This window comes from Amblyraja radiata, chromosome 20 (genome assembly GCF_010909765.2).
Source record: "Amblyraja radiata isolate CabotCenter1 chromosome 20, sAmbRad1.1.pri, whole genome shotgun sequence".
Classification (NCBI taxonomy): domain Eukaryota; kingdom Metazoa; phylum Chordata; class Chondrichthyes; order Rajiformes; family Rajidae; genus Amblyraja; species Amblyraja radiata.
Window position 1 is genome coordinate 46,130,899 of NC_045975.1, and position 20,153 is coordinate 46,151,051.

At 44.4% G+C, this 20,153-nt stretch overlaps 1 protein-coding gene across 5 annotated transcripts in view; it reads left to right on the forward strand.

The window, feature by feature from the left end:
* The window catches only part of LOC116984370 (tripartite motif-containing protein 66-like), a 270,505-nt gene that overhangs the window by 222,581 nt on the left and 27,771 nt on the right, over positions 1–20,153 (forward strand). For 4 of the 5 annotated variants that reach the window (XM_033038530.1, XM_033038529.1, XM_033038528.1 and 1 more), the window contains 3 exons: positions 10,632–10,799; positions 15,857–15,959; positions 19,609–19,684. In XM_033038530.1, coding sequence (XP_032894421.1) covers positions 10,632–10,799; positions 15,857–15,959; positions 19,609–19,684 — 347 coding nt within the window. The remainder of the gene's footprint in view (positions 1–10,631; positions 10,800–15,856; positions 15,960–19,608; positions 19,685–20,153) is intronic. The other variant, XM_033038531.1, reaches the window with a different exon arrangement.

The following is a 20,153-nucleotide window of genomic DNA, read 5'->3' on the forward strand; positions in this document are numbered from 1 at the left end:
TAGTTGCCCATATCGGGACAAAGTGACAAAGTATACACGCCAGGTCTCCCTTTGTTCTTCTCCTCCCTACCTCATGGCAGCCCCCCACGCCAGGTCGCCATTGTCCATTGTTCTCCCCCCTCCTCCCCATGTCCCCCTCCCTCATGGTTCCCCCCCTCCCCATGTCCCCCTCCCTCATGGTCCCCCCCCCCCCTCCCCCCCATGTCCCCCTCTCTCATGCCCCCCCCCCCCATGCTGAATCCCCATTGTCCATTGTTCTCCCCCCCCCCTCTTCCCCTCCCTCATAGTTCCCCCCCCTCCCCATGTCCCCCTCCCTCATGGTCCCCCCCCTCCCCCCCATGTCCCCCTCTCTCATGCCTCCCCCCATGCTGAATCCCCATTGTCCATTGTTCTCCCCCCCCCTCTTCCCCTCCCTCATGGTGCCCTCACCCCCATGACCCCCTCCCTCATGGTCCCCCCCCCCCTCCCCCCCATGTCCCCCTCTCTCATGCCCCCCCCATGCTGAAACCCCATTGTCCATTGTTCTCCCCCCCCCCCCCCTCTTCCCCTCCCTCATGGTGCCCTCACCCCCATGCCAGGTCCCTATTGTCAATTGTTCTTCCCCCTTCCCTCACGGTGGCCCCCCCAAGCCGGCCACTCCTTTGTTCCTGCCCTCGGCAGCAGCGTCCTCACTTCTATGTGTCTGTCCTTGTCTGTCAGTTGGTGCCATCATCGACCGCCGCACCGACCTCTCCACTATCGCCGCCGGGTCCTGTCTGGACGCCTCCGTGGCGTGGACCCAGACCCCAACCGCATGGCTAGGTTGACTGGCGGCTCCGGCCACGGTCCCGGGCTCCAGCCCCGGATGTGACTGCATTGACTAGCCTGTGCAGGCAGGTGGTGTTGACAATGATATGCAGGCTGTTTACATCTCACATTAATACCTCTCCCTGAATCTTGTTGGAATGCTGTTGAGGCGGCACAGTGGAGCAAATGTACAGCTGCTGCCTTATAGCGTCAGAGACCATGGTTCGATCCTGACTACGGGTACCGTCTGTACAGAGTTTGCATGGAACATAGAAATATAGAAACATAGAAAAATAGGTGCAGGAGTCGGCCCTTTGTGCCAGCCCCGCCTTTCAATATGATCATGGCTGATCATCCAAATTCAGTAGCCCGTTCCTGCATTTTTCTATGTTCTCCCAGTGGCCTGCACGGGTTTCCACCGGGTGTTCCGGTTCCCTCATACATTCCAAAGGCTACTTGGGTTGGTATAATTATGAATTGTCCCTAGTGTGTGTAGGAGGTGTTAGTGTGCAGGGATCACTGGTCAGTGTGGACTCCGTGGGCCAATGGGACTGTTTTCATGCTCTATCTCTAAACTATAAACTAAACTGTGGATTCCAGCATGGGTTTGAGATCTCACAGGATTGGCAGTACCCAAGTCAATGTATCAGGAGCACAGCAGCATTTGTCGACCCACCATTTTATTTAACAACTCAGGACAGCACAGTGGCGCAGCGATAGAGTTGCTGCCTTACAGTATCAGCGACTCGGGTTTGATCCTGACTACTGGTACTCTCTTGTCTGTATGGACTTTGTACATTCTCCCTGTGACCACGTGGGTTTTCTCCAGGTGCTCCGGTTTCACCCCACATTCCTAAGACAAGCGGTTTGTCAGTTAGCTGGCTTCTGTAATTTATCCCTAGCGTGTATGATAGAACTATGGTGATCGCTGCAGTGCGGACTCAATGGACCGAAGGGCCTGTGTGCACGCTATGTCACTCAAAGAAAACTCCACTAACCCATGCACCCTCACCCACCCCCATTCGGCTGGATAGACATAAATAATACTATTAAAAAAATACAGCACGGAAGCAGGTCCATTGGTCCAACTTGTCCATGCCAACATAATATGCTCTATCAAGCTAGTCGCACCTGCCCACGCCTGGCCCAAATCCCCCTAAACCTTCCCATTCCATGTCCCTGACCAATTGTCTTTTAGATGTTATTGTACCTGCCTCAACTACCTCCCCTGGGAGCCCATTCCATACCACCATCACCTTCTGGTTCTTGATTGTCCTACCCCGTGCATTCACCCAATCTGTTCCCCTCATGGCTTTATACAATAAAGTCCTAGTCTGCCCAAGCTGTCCTTGAGCCCTCGTGCCCACGCGTCCTAGCAACATCCTTGTAAATCTTATCTGCACAAATCATCACAATTGTTTTTGCAAATCACGTTTGTGATGTATATGCAGTTGTCGTTGATTTGTGTGATTGAAAGTCGCAATAAGGCCCATCTTCTAGAAATTCAACTCCTCTCCATGTTAAACGGAGGTCACCTGTATTTGGTAAACAATATTCTTTACTATTTAAAAAATACTGAATATGCCTTAAATCCTTGCCTGTTACCTGTGTTTACCGTCCCAGAAATGTCTTTAGTGGTTTTTTCTGTGATAAAAGGTGCTGCATAAATAGGAGCAGTTTTTGTCACAGTGTTAGAAGAATTATTGCTAGTGTAATCTTTGTAGGCAAATGTCCTTTGAGAGAAAATCTAGAGTGTATAGATCGTCATGCCTGGTGTATGTAGACATGTTCATTTGTATGTGTGATGGCCTTTGTTGGTCATGGTATTAATCTTAAATCTTCTACAAATATTCAGTAAGTGCATCTGCTGTAAAGCTACTGGACATTGCATTTAGGAAAGACCACTCTTTTACCAATACAGTGAACTGCAAGATTGTAGTAGAAAAGGACATCATGAGCATAAAAAGAAAGCTTGAGAAGTATGAGAAGCAATTGCAGAATGTATGTGTAGTATAACGTGTTTCTGGAACTACATATTCAGGGGTATACGTCCTATCAAAAAAAGACAGGTGGGCAGAGGGGGTGGGGTAGCTCTGTTGGTGAGGGATGGAATTCAGTCCCTTGCGAGGGGTGACAGAATCAGGAGATGTAGTGTCAGTATGGATAGAACTGAGAAATTGTAACGGTAAAAAGACCCTAATGGGAGTTATCTACAGGCCCTCAAACAGTAGCCTGGATATAGGGTGCAAGTTGGATCAAGAGATAAAATTGGCTTGTCGTAAAGGTAATCCTTTTCATTCAGTATTTCAGAATGGCAGGCAGTGATGAGTGGAATGCCGCAAGGCTCGGTGTTGGGGCCGCAACTGTTTACCATATATATTAATGATTTGGAAGAGGGAATTAGGAGCAACACTAGCAAGTTTGCGGATGACACAAAGCTGGGTGGCAGTGTGAGCTGTGAAGAGGATGTTAGGAGGTTGCAGGGTGACCTGGACAGGTTGAGTGAGTGGGCAGATGCGTGGCAGATGCAGTATAATATAGATAAATGTGAGGTTTATTGATAGGGGACGATCAGCCATGATCACAATGAATGGCGGTGCTGGCTCGAAGGGCCGAATTGCCTCCTCCAGCACCTATTTTCTGTGTTTCTAAGTAAGGGGCGACCATTGCTGTCAAGGGAAGCCAGGGACATTATAAAAATAAAAGAACATATCTATACATATATGTATAATATAGCAAAGATGAGCAGGAAGCCAGAGGATTGGGTAACTTTGAAAGAGTAACAGAAGATAACTAAAAAGGCAACAGGGGGAGAAAGGATGAGGTACGAAGGTTAGCTAGCCAAGAATATAAAGGGGGATTGTAAAAGCATCTTTAGGCATGCGATGAGGAAAAAATTAATTAAGACCAAAATTGGACCCTTGAAGACTGAAAATGGCAAATTTATTTTGGGGAATAAGGAAATGGCAGATGAGTTGAAACGGTACTTTGGATCCGTCTTCACTAAGGAGGACAAAAACAATCTCCCTGATGTACTAGTGGCCAGAGGATCTGGGGTGACGGTGAACTGAAGGAAATTCACATTAGGCAGGAAGAAGTGGTGTTGGATAGACTGATGGGACTGAAGGCTGATAAATCCCCAGGGCCTGATGGTCGGCATCCCAGGGTACTTAAGGATGCCGACCATTGGTGATAATTTTCCAATGTTCTATAGATTCAGGATCAGTTCCTGTGGATTGGAGGGGAGCTAATGTTATCCCACTTTTTAAGAAAGGTGGGAGAGAGAAAACAGGGAATTATAGACCAGTTAGCCTGACATCGGTGGTGGGGAAGCTGCTGGAGTCAATTATTAAAGATGAAATAGTGGCACATTTAGACAGTAGTAGCAGGATCGGTCCGAGTCAGCGTGAATTTACGAAGGGGAAATCGTGCTTGACTAATCTTCTGGAATTTTTTGAGGTTGTAACTTGGATAATGGACAAGGGAGACCCAGTGGATGTAGTGTACCTGGACTTTCAGAAAGCATTTGATAAGGTCCTACATAGGAGATTAGTGGGCAAAATTAGAGCACATGGTATTTGGGGTAGGGTGCTGACATGGATAGAAAATTGGTTGGCAGACAGGTACCAAAGAGTAGGGATTAACGGTTCCTTTTCAGAATGGTAGGCCGTGACACGTGGGGTACCGAAAGGCTTGGTGCTGGGACCGCACCTATTTACAATTAATGATACAATACAATGATACAATTTATTTGTTGTCATTTGAACCTCATTGAGGTTCAACCGAAATTTGGTTTCTGCAGTCATACACACAAGAAAAAGAACCAAGACACAACATAATTTACACAGACATCCATCACAGTGAATCTCCTGCTCACTGTGATGGAAGGCTAAGTCTTATCTCTCCCCTGCTCCCCTCATTCTCCTCCCGATGTCAGAGTCAAAGCCCCCGTCGGGCGATGGTAAATAAGTCCCGCGGCCATTAAAGCCGCGCCGGGTGATGCAAGGCCGCGCTCCGGGTCTTGGTGTTGGAGCCCCCGGCGTGCGCTAGCAAGTCCCGCGGCCATTTAAAGCCGCGCCGGGCGATGCAAGGCCCCGCTCCAGGTAATTTTCAACCCCGCAATTCGGGCGGGAGAAGTCGCCATTGCGGAAGCCCCGAAAAGCGGTGTCACCGTCCACCAGACCTGCGGCTGGAGCCTCCGAATCTCCTGGGTCGGGTCGCAGCAGCGCGCCACCACAGCTCCTCCCGCTCCGAACTCGGCCAGCTCCGCGATGGTGGGTAAGTCCGCAGCTCCGCGACTGGAGCCCCAGGTCGTTCCGGTTGGAGGCCTCTCCACGGTGCTAGGCCCCAACGACAACGGAGACCTGACAGAGAAAAGGTCGGGTTCTCCGTGCAGGGGAAAGATTTTAAAAGTTTCCCCCCCGCCCCCACACACATACCCAGTTTTTAAAAAAGCACTTTAAACTACATTTAAACGAGACAAAAAATAAAAAATACGACAGATGGACTGCAGAGGCCGCTGCGACGTGAGTCGCGCTGCCCACCCAATTTTACGACCCAATGATTAAGAAGAAGGGATTAAAAGTAACATTAGCAAATTTGCAGATGACACAAAGCTGGGTGGCAGTGTGAACTGTGAGGAGGATGTTATGAGGATGCAGGGTGACTTGGACAGGTTGGGTGAGTGGCCAGATGCATGGCATGGGCATCATAAGCTGTCGCACTGGTGAGTAAGGCAAGGCAGAGTCTCTGAGGATCCTCCAGTGCTTCTACTCAGCGGCTGTAGAAAGCATCTTGTCCGGAAACATAACAATCTGGTTTGGGAATGGCTCTGCCCAGGACAAGAAGGCTCTGCAGAGAGTAGTGCGTTCGGCCGAACGCACTATGGGAACTACACTCACCCCTCTGCAGGAACTATAAATCAGAAGGTACAGATCCAGAGCCAGCAGCATTATGGGGGACCCCTTCCACCCCAGCAACGGACTGTTCCAGCTGCTACGGTCAGGCAAACGCCACCGCTGTCATGCTGTGAAAACAGAGAGGATGAGACGGAGTTCCTTCCCACAGGCCATTAGGACTGTAAACTCTTATCTCACCAGGGACTAACTTACTGTACCATTCTACTGTTGTGTTGTGTCTTTTATAAATTGCTATTTCTTTATCACCAATATGTAATTACTTTCTGTTCTATTCTGTTTTGTAGTTTTTTGCACATTCCGCAGACATTACCACTTTTCATTTCACTGCACATCTCGTATGCGTATGTGGCAAATAAACTTGACTTTACTTGAGATGCAGTTTAATGTGGATAAATGTGAGGTTATCCACTTTGGTGGCAAAAATAGGAAGGCAGATTATTATCTAAATGGTGTCAAATTGCGAAAAGGGGAAGTACAACGGGATCTTGGGATCCTTGTTCATTAGTCACTGAAAGTAAGCATGCAGGTACAGCAGGCAGTGAAGAAAGCGAATAGCATGCTGGCCTTCATAACAAGAGGAGTTGAGTATCGGAGCAAAGAGGTCCTTCTGCAGTTGTACAGGGCCCTAGTGAGACCACACCTGGAGTATTGTGTGTAGTTTTGGTCTCCAAATTTGAGGAAAGACATTCTTGCTATTGAGGGAGTGCAGAGTAGGTTCACAAGGTTAATTCCTGGGATGGCGGGACTGTCATATGTGGATGGAATGGAGCGGCTGGGCTTGTACACTCTGGAATTTGTATACTCTGGAATATGTGTAATAAGATAACAATTAATCTCAACCTAATTAGGATATGGGCATAATTTACTGTCAACAAGGTAAAAGCTAGCAAAATCATTCGAGAAGACAGCGAGCTACAGGAGAGGGAAAGTTAAGAGGATGTGTCATGGTCACCAAGGGTTGGTTGAAGACTGTGATGATAGTAAATCTGTTGGGAGCTATTAATATGAGGCCTGGATATTGCTATGTGTTCATGCTATGAACCATGTAGGATTTTAAATCAAACTAATTAAATAAGGAATAGAAAGCTAGGATTACTGTTGGAGACAACAAAACAGTTGGTTTGTCATTAAAAGCCCATGCAACTCCCCTTACCCAGCCTCGCCTGTATATGACTAACTCAAGCAAAAGAAAATTAGGTGTGGGCAATAAATGTTTATCTGTATCCACATCTGTGAGAGAAAAATTGACGGCAATATTCTAAATGTGACCTACAAATCTTGTCCAATGTGATGCCCTTCTGCTTCCTTCCACAAAGCCAATTGTCCATCCAGTCAGCTATCTCTCCTTGAACCCCATGCAATCTAACCTTCCACAGCAGCCTGCCATGTGGAACCTTGTCAATGCCTTACTGAAATCCATATATATAACTTCTACAGCTTTGCTTTCGTCAACCATTTTGGTCACATCTTCAAAGAACTCGATCAGATTCATGAGACAAGATCTCCCTTGAGCGATGTCATGCTGACTATGCTTAGTCAGCTCCTGTCCATTTACATGCATCCCTGAGAATGGTCTCAAGTAACTTTCCGACCACAGGTGATAGGTTCACAGGCCTGTAGTTCTCAGGCTTTTCTCTGCAGTCCTTCTTAAATAGAGGCACAACATTTGCCACCCTCCAGTGAGGTTATCCACTTTGGCGGCAAAAACAAGGGGGCAGATTATTATCTCAATGGGGTTAGGTTAGATAAAGGGGACGTGCAGCGAGACCTGGCGTCCTTGTACACCGTCACTGAAAGTTGGCTTACAGGTACAGCAGGCAGTGAAGAAAGCTAATGGAATGTTGGCCTTCATAACAAGAGGATTTCAGCATAGGAGTAGAAAGGTTCTTCTTCAGTTGTATAGGGCTCTGGTGAGACCACATCTGGAGTATTGTGTACAGTTTTGGTCTCCTAATTTGAGGAAAGCCATCCTTGTGATTGAGGCAGTGCAGCGTAGGTTCACGAGATTGATCCCTGGGATGGCGGGACTGTCATATGAGGAAAGATTGAAAAGACTAGGCTTGTATTCACTAGAGTTTGGATGGATGAGGGGGGATCTTATAGAAACATATAAAATTATAAAAGGACTGGACAAGCTAGATGCAGAAAAAATGTTCCCAATGTTGGGCGAGTCCAGAACCAGGGGCCACAGTCTTTGAATAAAGGGGAGGTCATTTAAGACTGAGGTGAGAAAAATCTTTTTCACCCAGAGAGTTGTGAATTTATGGAATTCCCTGCCACTGAGGGCAGTGGAGGCCAAGTCACTGGATGGATTTAAGAGAGAGTTAGATAGAGCTCTAGGGGCTAGTGGAGTCAAGGGATATGGGGAGAAGGCAGGCACGGGTTATTGATAGGGGACGATCAGCCATGATCACAATGAATGGCGGTGCTGGTTCGAAGGGCCGAATGGCCTCCTCCTGCACCTATTTTTTATGTTTCTATGTTTCCAGTCTTCCGTCACCTTCTCCGTATTTAATGATGACTCGAAAATCTCAGCCAGGTCTCCTGCAATTTCCTCTCTATCTGCCCACAGTGTCCTTGGATGTATCTGATGAAGCCCAGGAGATTTCTCTACCTTTTTCCTTGTTAGGACTTCAGTTAACTCCTCAACCTTAATATTGACTGCCCTCAAGACATTTTCATTGACTGCCCCAAATTCCACAATCCTCATGTCTTTCTCCCATAGTAAAAACAGAGGAGAAAAATACTCAATATCCATTTTCCCTTAATGTACTTATAGAAACATAGAAACATAGAAAATAGGTGCAGGAGTAGGCCATTCGGCCCTTCGAGCCTGCACCGCCATTCAATATGATCATGGCTGATCATCCAACTCAGTATCCTGTACCTGCTTTCTCTCCATATCCCCTGATCCCTTTAGCCACAAGGGCCACATCTAACTACCTCTTAAATATAGCCCATGAACTGGCCTCAACTACATTCTGTGGCAGAGAATTCCAGAGATTCACCACTCTCTGTGTAAAAAATGATTTTCTCATCTCAGTCCTACAAGATTTCCCCTTTATCCTTAAACTGTGACCCCTTGTTCTGGACTTCCCCAACATCGGGAACAATCTTCCTGCATCTCGCCTGTCCAACCCCTTAAGAATTTTGTAAGTTTCTATAAGATCCCCCCTCAATCTTCTAAATTCTAGCGAGTACAAGCCGAGTCTATCCAGTCTTTCTTCATATGAAAGTCCTGACATCCCAGGAATCAGTCTGGTGAACCTTCTCTGTAATCCCTCTATAGCAAGAATGTCCTTCCTCAGATTAGGAGACCAAAACTGTACGCAATACTCCAGGTGTGGTCTCACCAAGACCCTGTACAACTGCAGTAGAACCTCCCTGCTCCTATACTCAAATCCTTTTGCTATGAATGCTAACATACCATTCGCTTTCTTCACTGTCTGCTGCACCTGCATGCCTACTTTCAATGACTGGTGTGCCATGACACCCAGGTTTCGTTGCATCTCCCCTTTTCCTAATCGGCCACCATTCAGGTAATAGTCTACTTTCCTGTTTTTGCCACCAAAGTGGATAACCTCACATTTATCCACATTATACTACATCTGCCATGCATTTGCCCACTCACCCAGCCTATCCAAGTCATCTTTCAGCCTCCTAGCATCCTCCTTACAGCTAACAGTGCACCCCAGCTTCATGTCATCCACAAACTTGGAGATGTTGCATTCAATTCCCTCGTTCAAATCATTAATATATATTGTAAAAAGCTGGAGTCCCAACACTGAGCCTTGCGGTACCCCACTAGTCACTGCCTGCTATTCTGAAAAGGACCCGCTAACTCCTACTCTTTGCTTCCTGACTGCCAGCCAGTTCTCTATAAACATCAATACTGAACCCCCAATACCATATGCTTTAAGTTTGTATACTAATCTCTTATGTGGGACCTTGTCGAAAGTCTTCTGAAAGTTCAGATATAACACATCCACTGGTTCTCCCTTATCCACTCTACTAGTTACATCCTCAAAAAATTCTATAAGATTCGTCAGACATGATATACCTTTCACAAATCCATGCTGACTTTGTCCAATGATTTCACCACTTTCCAAATGTGCTGCTATCCCATCTTTAATAACTGACTCTAGCAGTTTCCCCACTACCGATGTTAGACTAACTGGTCTGCAATTCCCCGTTTTCTCTCTCCCTCCCTTTTTAAAAAGTGGGGTTACATTAGCTACCCTCCAATCCTCAGGAACTACTCCAGAATCTAAAGAGTTTTGAAAAATTATCACTAATACATCCACTATTTCTGGGGCTACTTCCTTAAGTACTCTGGGATGCAGCCTATCTAGCCCTGGGGATTTATCGGCCTTTAATCCATTCAATTTACCTAACACCACTTCCCAGCTAACCTGGATTTCACTCAGTTCCTCCATCTCATTTGACCCCTGCTATTTCCGGCAGATTATTTAAGTCTTCCTTAGTGAAGCCAGAACCAAAGTAGTTATTCAATTGGTCTGCCATGTCCTTGTTCCCCATGATCAATTCACCTGTTTCTGACTGCAAAGGACTTACATTTGTTTTAACTAATCTTTTTCTCTTCACATATCTATAAAAACTTTTGCAGTCAGTTTTTATGTTCCCTGCCAGTTTTCATTCATAATCTATTTTCCCTTTCCTAATTAAGCCCTTTGTCCTCTGCTGGACTCTGAATTTCTCCCAGTCCTCTGGTAGGCTGCTTTTTTTGGCTAATTTGTATGTTTCATCTTTTGTTTTGATACTATCCCTGATATAAAATTATTTATTCCAAAAACTGAAACCACCTGGTTTCTTTTTGGGAATTACCGGTGATTATATATCAGCATAAAATCTTGTTTTATTTACTTTGTGTATGAATTTGCTTTTGTTATGGTTTATTCGTTGCAGTGTTCCATTTCAAGCCAAATTGAATCCACAATACCAGTGCACAAGGAAACTTTGCAACCTGACCCTTTATTGGTTGAATTGCATGCACCGCCAATCGTGCCCAGAACTCACCACATGCTGCCAGAGAATATACCTGTAAATTTGGAAGCAAAGAAGAAAAAATACAAGGTTACATTCATTTTTTTACTGAAACAACAATTAACTTGCATATTTTTGTTTTGAACATTGGAAAAGAATGAAATAAAAAATTGGTACCTCTCTTTCAACAAAATGTTTTATTTAAGAAAGGCTTGAATGAAGGTAGTAGAGTAATTTCATTTTGAATGAAATTAAGAAATAGCAAATCCTGGATGTTTGTTGGTTGCTGTTTTAAATCTCTTAAATGTTTTGAGCATCAAACGGGATGTAAATTGGTAAATATGGATAATAGGGTCCTCAGTCAACTAAACTTGGAAACTGCTTCCCAGTTGCTTCCTGACGAGGATGCAACTATTTCTCCGAGTCGCGTCCTCGCCCCCCCGTCCTCTCGGCCTACCACTGGATCGGAGCGGCCTTTCCTACCGGAGATCGGGGGCCGGACCAGAGCTTCGGCAGTGGCGGCACAGCGCTGGATTCACCGCGGAGCGGGCGATACCTACCTAGATCGCCGTTTGAAGCTCCGGAACGTTGGGCCCGTTGCTCCAACATGTGGTTCGTGGAGCTCCCAGCGCGGGCGGCGCTGACCGACATTGCGGAGTCCCTGGGGCCCTTTGCCGAGGGCCGCCAGCATTGAATCCCCGCCCGGCACGGCCTGGGGACGTCGGGAGCTGCAGACTCCGGTGGGAAGCGGCCGATTTGGAGGTCCAAGCCACTGAGGTTGACCTCCCGTTCCGACGTCGGAGTGCCAACATCCCGGCGAGCGGGCCTGAGCGGCGAGCTGCCCGTAGCGGCGACTGCGGAGGGCGCCGGAGGCCCCTACCATGAGTGAACATCAGAGGAAGATGACTGACTTTGGTGCCTTCCTCACAGTGGGAAACTTTTGATTCTGCTGTCTGGGGATGTTTTATGTTGAACTCTATCAGGTGTTGTGTTCTTTATTTTATTGTATGGCTGTATGGTAATCACATTTCACTGTGCCAACTGGCACATGTGACAAATAAATGTATCTTGTATCTTGTATCTTCTAAATGTCAATTAACAGAGTGCAGAATAAGTTTGCAGCAGCCTTACAGTTATTTTTCTGGATCCAATGAAGGAGCAAATATTTCAAATAATGTCCAATTAGTTATTCACAGCAAATAAAAACTAAAAAAGTTGCCAACTGTGGACAACAATAAAAGGAAAATATCAGTTTATAGAAAATGTAAATTATTTTATTTTGAGGAATGTAATGAATATATATATAAATATTATATATATATGTATATGTATGTGTATATGTATATATATATATATATATATATATATATATATATATATATATATATATATATGAATAACCAAATTAACATGAATGAGGGCAAGTATGAGCCGCCAATTGGTATTGCCTTTCATTACAAAAAAGTTAAAATATCAAAGTAAATATGTATTTTAACTTTGTGTAAACCATGTCCTCAAATCAGAGATTAGAGGAAAGAAAATCAGAGTGTAGAGGAAAGAAAGATTATATCATTGAATTTTGCAAGGGCTATTGTTTGGTAATCCTTGCCAATTCTAGGCAGAGAAGCCAGAGCTGGGGCTCACTGTTTCACAACACAAAATTAAATACGTAAGGGCAAAATAAGGAGATATGACTTCAAGTGGTACCATTCCTGTAATCCTTAACCTCATCAGGACACGGACATTTAGTCATTGAATTTAATTTCTGAGTGATGGAATTTTGGAAACATGCATTGGGGAAAATGCTTGAGGTTGAGTTAAGGAAAGTCAGCTGGACAGTTTACTCCTAAGTCTCTACTCTTGTGGTACAATGGAATGTAGGAATTAGGTAAAACAAAACTCGAAATCATATGATATAACAATAAAGGATTTTCTGATTGATCACGGCAATTTATTAATCAAACTAGGACAGAACTTTCACAGTAAATGGTAGTGAACAGAAACCCTAGGGGTAGGAAAGAACTGCAGATGCTAGTTTAAATCAAAGAAACCCTATGGCTGCAGGCACACAGATTCATGAAAGTGGTAATACACGTAGATAGGATGATTAAATGGCACGCATGCCTTTATTGGTCAGGATATTGAGGGAACTGCAGATGACAGATGGCCAGATTTGGAGTGCTATGCACACTTCTGATTGTCCTGCTATAGGAAGGATGTCATTCATGATGGAATTGATGTGCCATCAAAAGCCGCTAACAGATCAGGCTCATATCTGGCACTCCTTGCATCTAAGCTGCATTTTGGGTATTTAGATTCCATCCCAAAGTCAGCTTGGGCTGATGAAGTATGGTTGAGAGTAACCTAGTTAATGGTAAAATATTTTATAATTAGAATTGATTAAGTAGAATAGAATAGAATAGAATAGAATAGAATAGAATAGAATGCCTTTTATTGTCATTCAAACAGCTTGGATTGAACAAAATTGCATTTTCTACAGTCTTACATTACAAAAAAACCCAAGACCCAAACTTCAGATTCAGATTCAGATTCAGATTCAATTTTAATTGTCATTGTCAGTGTACAGTACAGAGACAACGAAATGCATTTAGCATCTCCCTGGAAGAGCGACATAGCAAATGATTTAAATAAATAATAATAAGTGATAATAAGTGTCCGGGGGGTGGGGGGGCGATTGGCAGTCACCGAGGTACGTTGTTGAGTAGAGTGACAGCCGCCGGGAAGAAGCTGTTCCTGGACCTGCTGGTTCGGCAACGGAGAGACCTGTAGCGCCTCCCGGATGGTAGGAGGGTAAACAGTCCATGGTTGGGGTGAGAGCAGTCCTTGGCGATGCTGAGCGCCCTCCGCAGACAACGCTTGCTTTGGACAGACTCAATGGAGGGGAGCGAGGAACCGGTGATGCGTTGGGCAATTTTCACCACCCTCTGCAATGCCTTCCGGTCGGAGACAGAGCAGTTGCCATACCATACTGTGATGCAGTTGGTAAGGATGCTCTCGATGGTGCAGCGGTAGAAGTTCACCAGGATCTGAGGAGACAGATGGACCTTCTTCAGTCTCCTCAGGAAGAAGAGACGCTGGTGAGCCTTCTTGATCAGAGTTGAGGTATTGTGGGTCCAAGAGAGGTCATCGGAGATGTTGACTCCCAGGAACCTGAAGCTAGAAACACGTTCCACCTCCGTCCCGTTAATGTGGATGGGGGTGTGCGTGCCGCCCCTGGACTTCCTGAAGTCTACAATGAGCTCCTTGGTCTTCTTGGAGTTAAGGGCCAGGTTGTTGTCAGCGCACCATGCTGCTAAGTGCTGGACCTCCTCCCTGTAGGCCGACTCATCGTTGTTGCTGATGAGGCCAATCACCATTAACAAACTTAACATACTTTACACAAACATCCATCACAGTGAATCTCCAACTGTGATGGAAGGCAAAAGTCTTATCTCTTCCCTTTGTTCTCCTGTGGTCCAGCAGTCCAATTGCAACGTCAAGGTGACTGGGGCTCCCGATGTGAAAGCCCCCGGCGGGTGATGGTAAGTCCGGCGGCCGTTAAGCCATGCCGGGCGATGTTAGGCCCCGCTCCTAGTCATTTAAACCCTGCGATTCCGGCGGGAGAAGTTGCCGTTGCAAGAGCTCCGAAAAGCGGTCTCCCACCAGGGACCTGCGAGCTCCCGATGTTACCGTCCACTTTGCCCTATGGCCCTATAGGATAATAGGAGGGACTGGTGCTATTATGCTGCACTTACTTTCCTGATGAATCCTCTTACATTACAGATTTAGCAGCACATATCAGCAGAGAAATAAAGAAGATTATAGAGGTTGGGGAAGAGATGCATTACTTTAATAAAGGTGGAGAATGCTGACCATTTAGCATGTTTGGAGGAATATGGGGAATGATAATTCACTAATGATCTATTGTTACTGCTGATCATTATATTAATCTGTTTACTGAAATGCCTGAAGCCTTTACTGTGTACCAACCAAGGACTGTCATGTTATCATTAAAATGATAATAGGATGGAATGAGAATATCCTAGTTAATAGTAAAATATTTTATAATTAGAAATATAAATGATTAGCTTGAGTATAGCTTGACTTTATTGGGTTTTGAATAAGCTGAAGTTGCAAAGATGTGGGAATCAGGAGTCCAGCATTCAAACTGGTCTGATAGTGCATCCTGGTTTGCTCAGGTCCTGGTTTGCTCAGGTCAAATACCTTTGACAATGGTGGGAGAGGATGTATTTCCCAAGAAGTTGGTAGCTTCTTTAAACAGAAGCCTTCTGGTTGGTAGCTGACATCGATGATTACATTGTTAAGACAGAATTGTAAATGTTGGGCTTTTTGACTAAGTTCCTGTTGTTTTGGTTTTGTGATCAACAGTTTGTGATTGATAGAACCACAAGATGAAAAGTGTATTGTATCAGTGTATTGTATACTTTGAATGGGTAGAGCCTGTGATTGATTTGTATTAAACGCCATTGCTGCTACTCTGTATAAACATGTGACTACGTTTCCAAAACACTATAAAATATGTTGTATTTCTTCATTCATTAGAGTGGTAGCTCAAGGGAGTTAAGTATCTATTGTATACTTGACTTTGTACCCCTGGCACTCTTGCCGGCTAATGATCAGTAAAGCTTGTGTTGGTTTACCTAACCTATTGTGAGTTGTCTGTTGTAAGAAATGAACCTTAATATGGTGGGTTGGAAAGGATTGATCAAAGGTTTAGGAGAAGGGAAGGGGAAAGCAAAGATCTATTGGGGTAAGTCTGAGATATTGTGGATTGGGATCAGATGTCAAATAATCTTTGCTTGAGATGAAATTCAATGTTTTGGAATTGTATTTTAACAGCATGATGTTTCTGCTCTATTAAGCAAGCTCCTGGCAAAGGATTGCCAGAATGTTAGTTAAGATGAAGCTTGAGTTTTAATTCCTTGCACCTCCTGATAGAATTGAGGAGCAATAAACATGATAAATTGTGGGCACAGCACTTCATTTTTGTCTCAATTACATCATCGGAGCATCAATGCCTGTTTGGTGAGCTATTTTGGACAGTTATAGAATAAGCTTGTTTGTTTATCAGATCATTATAGTCAGTAGAGAAGATCTAATCATTTCTAATTTGTTATCTCTTTAAGTTGGAAGGCAGTGACACAAGAGTACCAAAGGAATCTATGGAAACTGAATCAGACCCTTTCAAAGAGCATAGCTGCAAAGAACCAATTACTCTCTCTGATGAAAGTAAGTTGAATTCTTCATGATCATCACTAGTCTATCTCAATGCTATTTTCCAGTGATATGCTCATAGAAACATAGAAACATAGAAACATAGAAAGTAGGTGCGAGAGTAGACCACCAGGTCCGTCGAGCCCGCACCGCCATTCGCTCATGGCTGAACACTAAACAGACACACTTACCCACAAACAGTAGACACAAGACACAGAACACAAGACACTACCCTCCCCTTTATACCGCTATCACCCCTCTCCACCCCAAGAACCGCGTGATCTCCTGGGGGAGGCAAAAAAACGGATAAAAACCCAGGTCCAATTCGGGAAAAAAAATCCGGGAAATTCCTCTCCGACCCCAATCCAGGCGATCGACACTTGTCCAGGAGATCACTCAGGTCTTACTATACTAACCATACCTAGGTCCATATCCCTGCCCTCTCCCCGTAGCCCCTTATCCCCTCGGCAGCTAAAAAACCATCTATTTTAGACTTAAATATATTTAACGTTTCTGCTTCCACTGCTCCCTGGGGCAGTGAATTCCATAAATTAACCACCCTCTTGGTGAAGAAGTTCTTCCTCATCTCAGTTTTAAAAGAGCCCCCCCTTATTCTGCAACTATGTCCCCTAGTTCTAGTTTCCCCGATCATTGGGAACATCCTCGGTGCATCCACCCGATCAAGGCCCCTCACGATCTTATATGTTTCAATGAGATCGCCTCTCATTCTCCTAAACTCCAAAGAGTAGAGCTCCAGCTTACTTAACCTTTCCTCATATGTCAATCCCCTCATTGCAGGAATTAATCTTGTAAACCTTCGCTGCACTGCCTCCAGGGCTAGTACATCCTTCCTTAAGTATGGACCCCAGAACTGTACACAGTATTCCAAATGTGGTCTCACTAATACTGTGTACAGCTGCAGCAAGACCTCCGTGTTTTTATACTCAATCCCCCTAGCAATAAAGGCCAAAACTCCATTGGCCTTCCTGATTGCTTGCTGCACCTGCATACTGACTTTTAGTGATTCATGTACTAATACCCCTAGATCCCTTTGCGTTGCATTACAACGCAGCTCCTCCTCATTTAGAAAATAACTTGCCCTATCATTTTTTTTCCCAAAGTGAATGACTTCACATTTATTAGTATTAAATTTCATCTGCCAAGTTGTTGCCCACTCACCTAGCTTATCTATATCCATTTGCAGACTCTTCCTATCCTCCTCATCCCCAACTTTTCCTCCTATTTTTGTATCGTCCGCAAATTTTGATATATTACACTTGGTTCCCTCCTCCAAATCATTTATATAAATTGTGAACAACTGGGGTCCCAGCACCGACCCTTGCGGAACCCCGCTAGTTACCGGTTGCCATCCCGAGTATGAACCATTTATCCCACTCTCTGCTTCCTATTTGTCAGCCAATCCTCTACCCATGCTAATATATTACCCCCAATCCCATAATTTTTTATTTTTAGCAATAGTCTCTTATGTGGCACCTTGTCAAAAGCCTTTTGGAAGTCCAAGTATACCACATCCACCGGTTCCCCTTTATCCACCCGGGTTGTTACTTCCTCAAAGAATTCGAGCAGATTCGTTAAACAGGATTTCCCCTTCACAAAACCATGCTGGTTCTGTCCGATGAAGTCATGTTTATCCAAGTGCCCCGTTAGTGTTTCTTTAATAATTGTCTCTAACATTTTACCCACCACCGATGTTAGACTAACCGGTCTATAGTTACCCGCCTTCTGTCTACTTCCTTTTTTAAATATAGGTGTTACATTGGCCATTTTCCAATCCACTGGGACCGTTCCTGCCTCCAGGGAGTTTTGGAAAATTATCACCAATGCATCCACAATCCCCACCGCTATCTCCCTCAAGACCCTTGGATGTAATCCATCAGGCCCAGGGGATTTATCCTCCTTCAGTCTCATTAATTTCCCTAATACCACCTCCTTGGTGATCTTAATAGTATCATATCCCTTGTTTCCTTTAATGTCCAGACCTTTGTTTTGAACATTGAAGGTGGAGAGTTCCAATTGTTCACTAGCCCCTGAGAAATTACATTTCTCCTCACTACAGTGGATGTCCTTCTCATTCTCAAACTATGATCCCTGGTATTAGACTCCTCAGTCAGGGGAAACCACCTGCATTTAATGTGTCAAACCCTTAAAGAATTGCAGGGAAATCTCCTCTTATTTTTGTGAACTCCAGAAGTATTATAATCGCTGTCTATGCAATCTTTCCTCATGCGGCAATGCCGTCCTCGAACCGGTCTTGTGAATCTTTGATGCACTCCTTGCACCCATCTATGATAAGCACTTCCTTTCTTCAATAACGTCAAATACTCCACATACTGTCGTGCTATGGACGTATACTATTCCGTGAAGATTTCCTTACACCAGTACAAAAATCATGTCACATTAAATGCTAAAATTTCATTTCTCCACCCTGATTCCACTTTGTGGTTCCTTCTTATTTATGGGTTAAAGGGGGATGATGCCAGGCACTGGACAAAGGAGGTGGTATAGTTGGACATATGTTCTACAAGGAAATTAGATATACGTATGAAATTAATATATTGTTCATTGTGTGAGGTAAAATAATCAGCTAAAATGTACTATTCACAGAATTATTAATTCAATTGCATGTGCAACCCATTTGTAATCTTACTAGTTATTGATTTGTGTCTGTGTACAGTGCCATGAATGTCTTCAACCTTGCTTCTTGATTTACCAATATGGACCTAAGGATTCACAAGCAAAATAGCCTGGTCACATCTGACATAACTGAATGTTCTTGCAAACATTGTTGAAAGGTCATTGGAGAGGGAAGGTTTCGAGAGACATGGGCAAAATGGAGACAGGTGGAACGAGTGTAGGTGGGGTATCTTGGTCAGCATGGGCAAGTTAGGCTGAAGGATCTGTTACCATGCTGTATGAGTATACATTCTGCAGTGTGTATTAGACAATTGCTCACAAATAGATGATGTTACTCCTTTCTCCAATGCATAGGGAGAGGCGGTCTATAAAACCTAAACTGTCAACTTACAGAGGAGGGTTACTAGTGTCTGTATCTACTTCTCATATAATTTCATTTCAAAAACCTGGCATTTAAATAGAACATAGAACAGTACAGCACAAGAATGCGTCCTTCAGCCCATAATGTTTGTGCCGAACATGATGCCAAGTTAAACTGATTTCATCTGCTTGTACACGATCCATAACCCTCTATTCCTAGCACTTCCATGTGCCTATCTAAAAGCTTCTTAAATGCCACCAAAATACCTGCTTCCACTACCACCCCGAAAAATGCATTCCAGGCCACAACCTTGTCTAAAACCTTGCCCCACATCTCCATTCAGTTATTCTGTTATTTTTTGTAAACAGTATTACGGCGGTAGTTTATTCCAGTTTGAACATGTTTGCACGGATTTGCATGTTCTCCCTGTGACCACGTGGGTTTACTCTGAGTGCTCCAGTTTCCTTCTACATCCCAAAGACATGCATGCAGGTTAATTCACCTCTGTAAACTACCCCTAGTGAGTGGCTGCAAAAGGGGAAAAAACATAGACCTAGTGTCGAAGGGTCGAAGGACCAGTTTCTATGCTGTATCTCTAATCTATACTTGATGGTATAATGCTGTTTTGCTTTATGTTGCTTCAACTAGATCCGAGAGTCAATGAATCTCCAGATTTAATAATGAATTCACCGGATGAATCACCATGTGACAAAGCAAACCCGAGGTAACAAGTGATGGATGATGGACAGAATAAATACGAGACAGACAGAAGTGTGATCAATTGAAAAGCATATAGATTCAGAATGATTCATGGAACAGAGAGAGAAATCCACCTTACTGTGACCATAGCGGATGATACCAACTCACCCATGTCGAGCAAGAAGCCCCATTTACACTAGTCCCAACTGCCCACGTTTGGCCCATATCCCTCTAAACCTTCCCTATCCATGTACCTGTCCAAATGTTTTGCCAGAATTGTTATAGTACCTATCTCAACTACCGCAGCTCATTCCATATGCCCATCACCCTCTGTGTGAAAAATGTCTCCTATCCTCCTCGTGAACATACATCTCTATAAGATCAGCCTTCATCCCCTGCTCTCCAGCGAATAAAGTCCTTGCCAGTCGAACCTCTCCCTATAACTCAGGCCGTCAAGTCCTGGCAACATCCTCCTAAATCTTCTCTGCACTCAT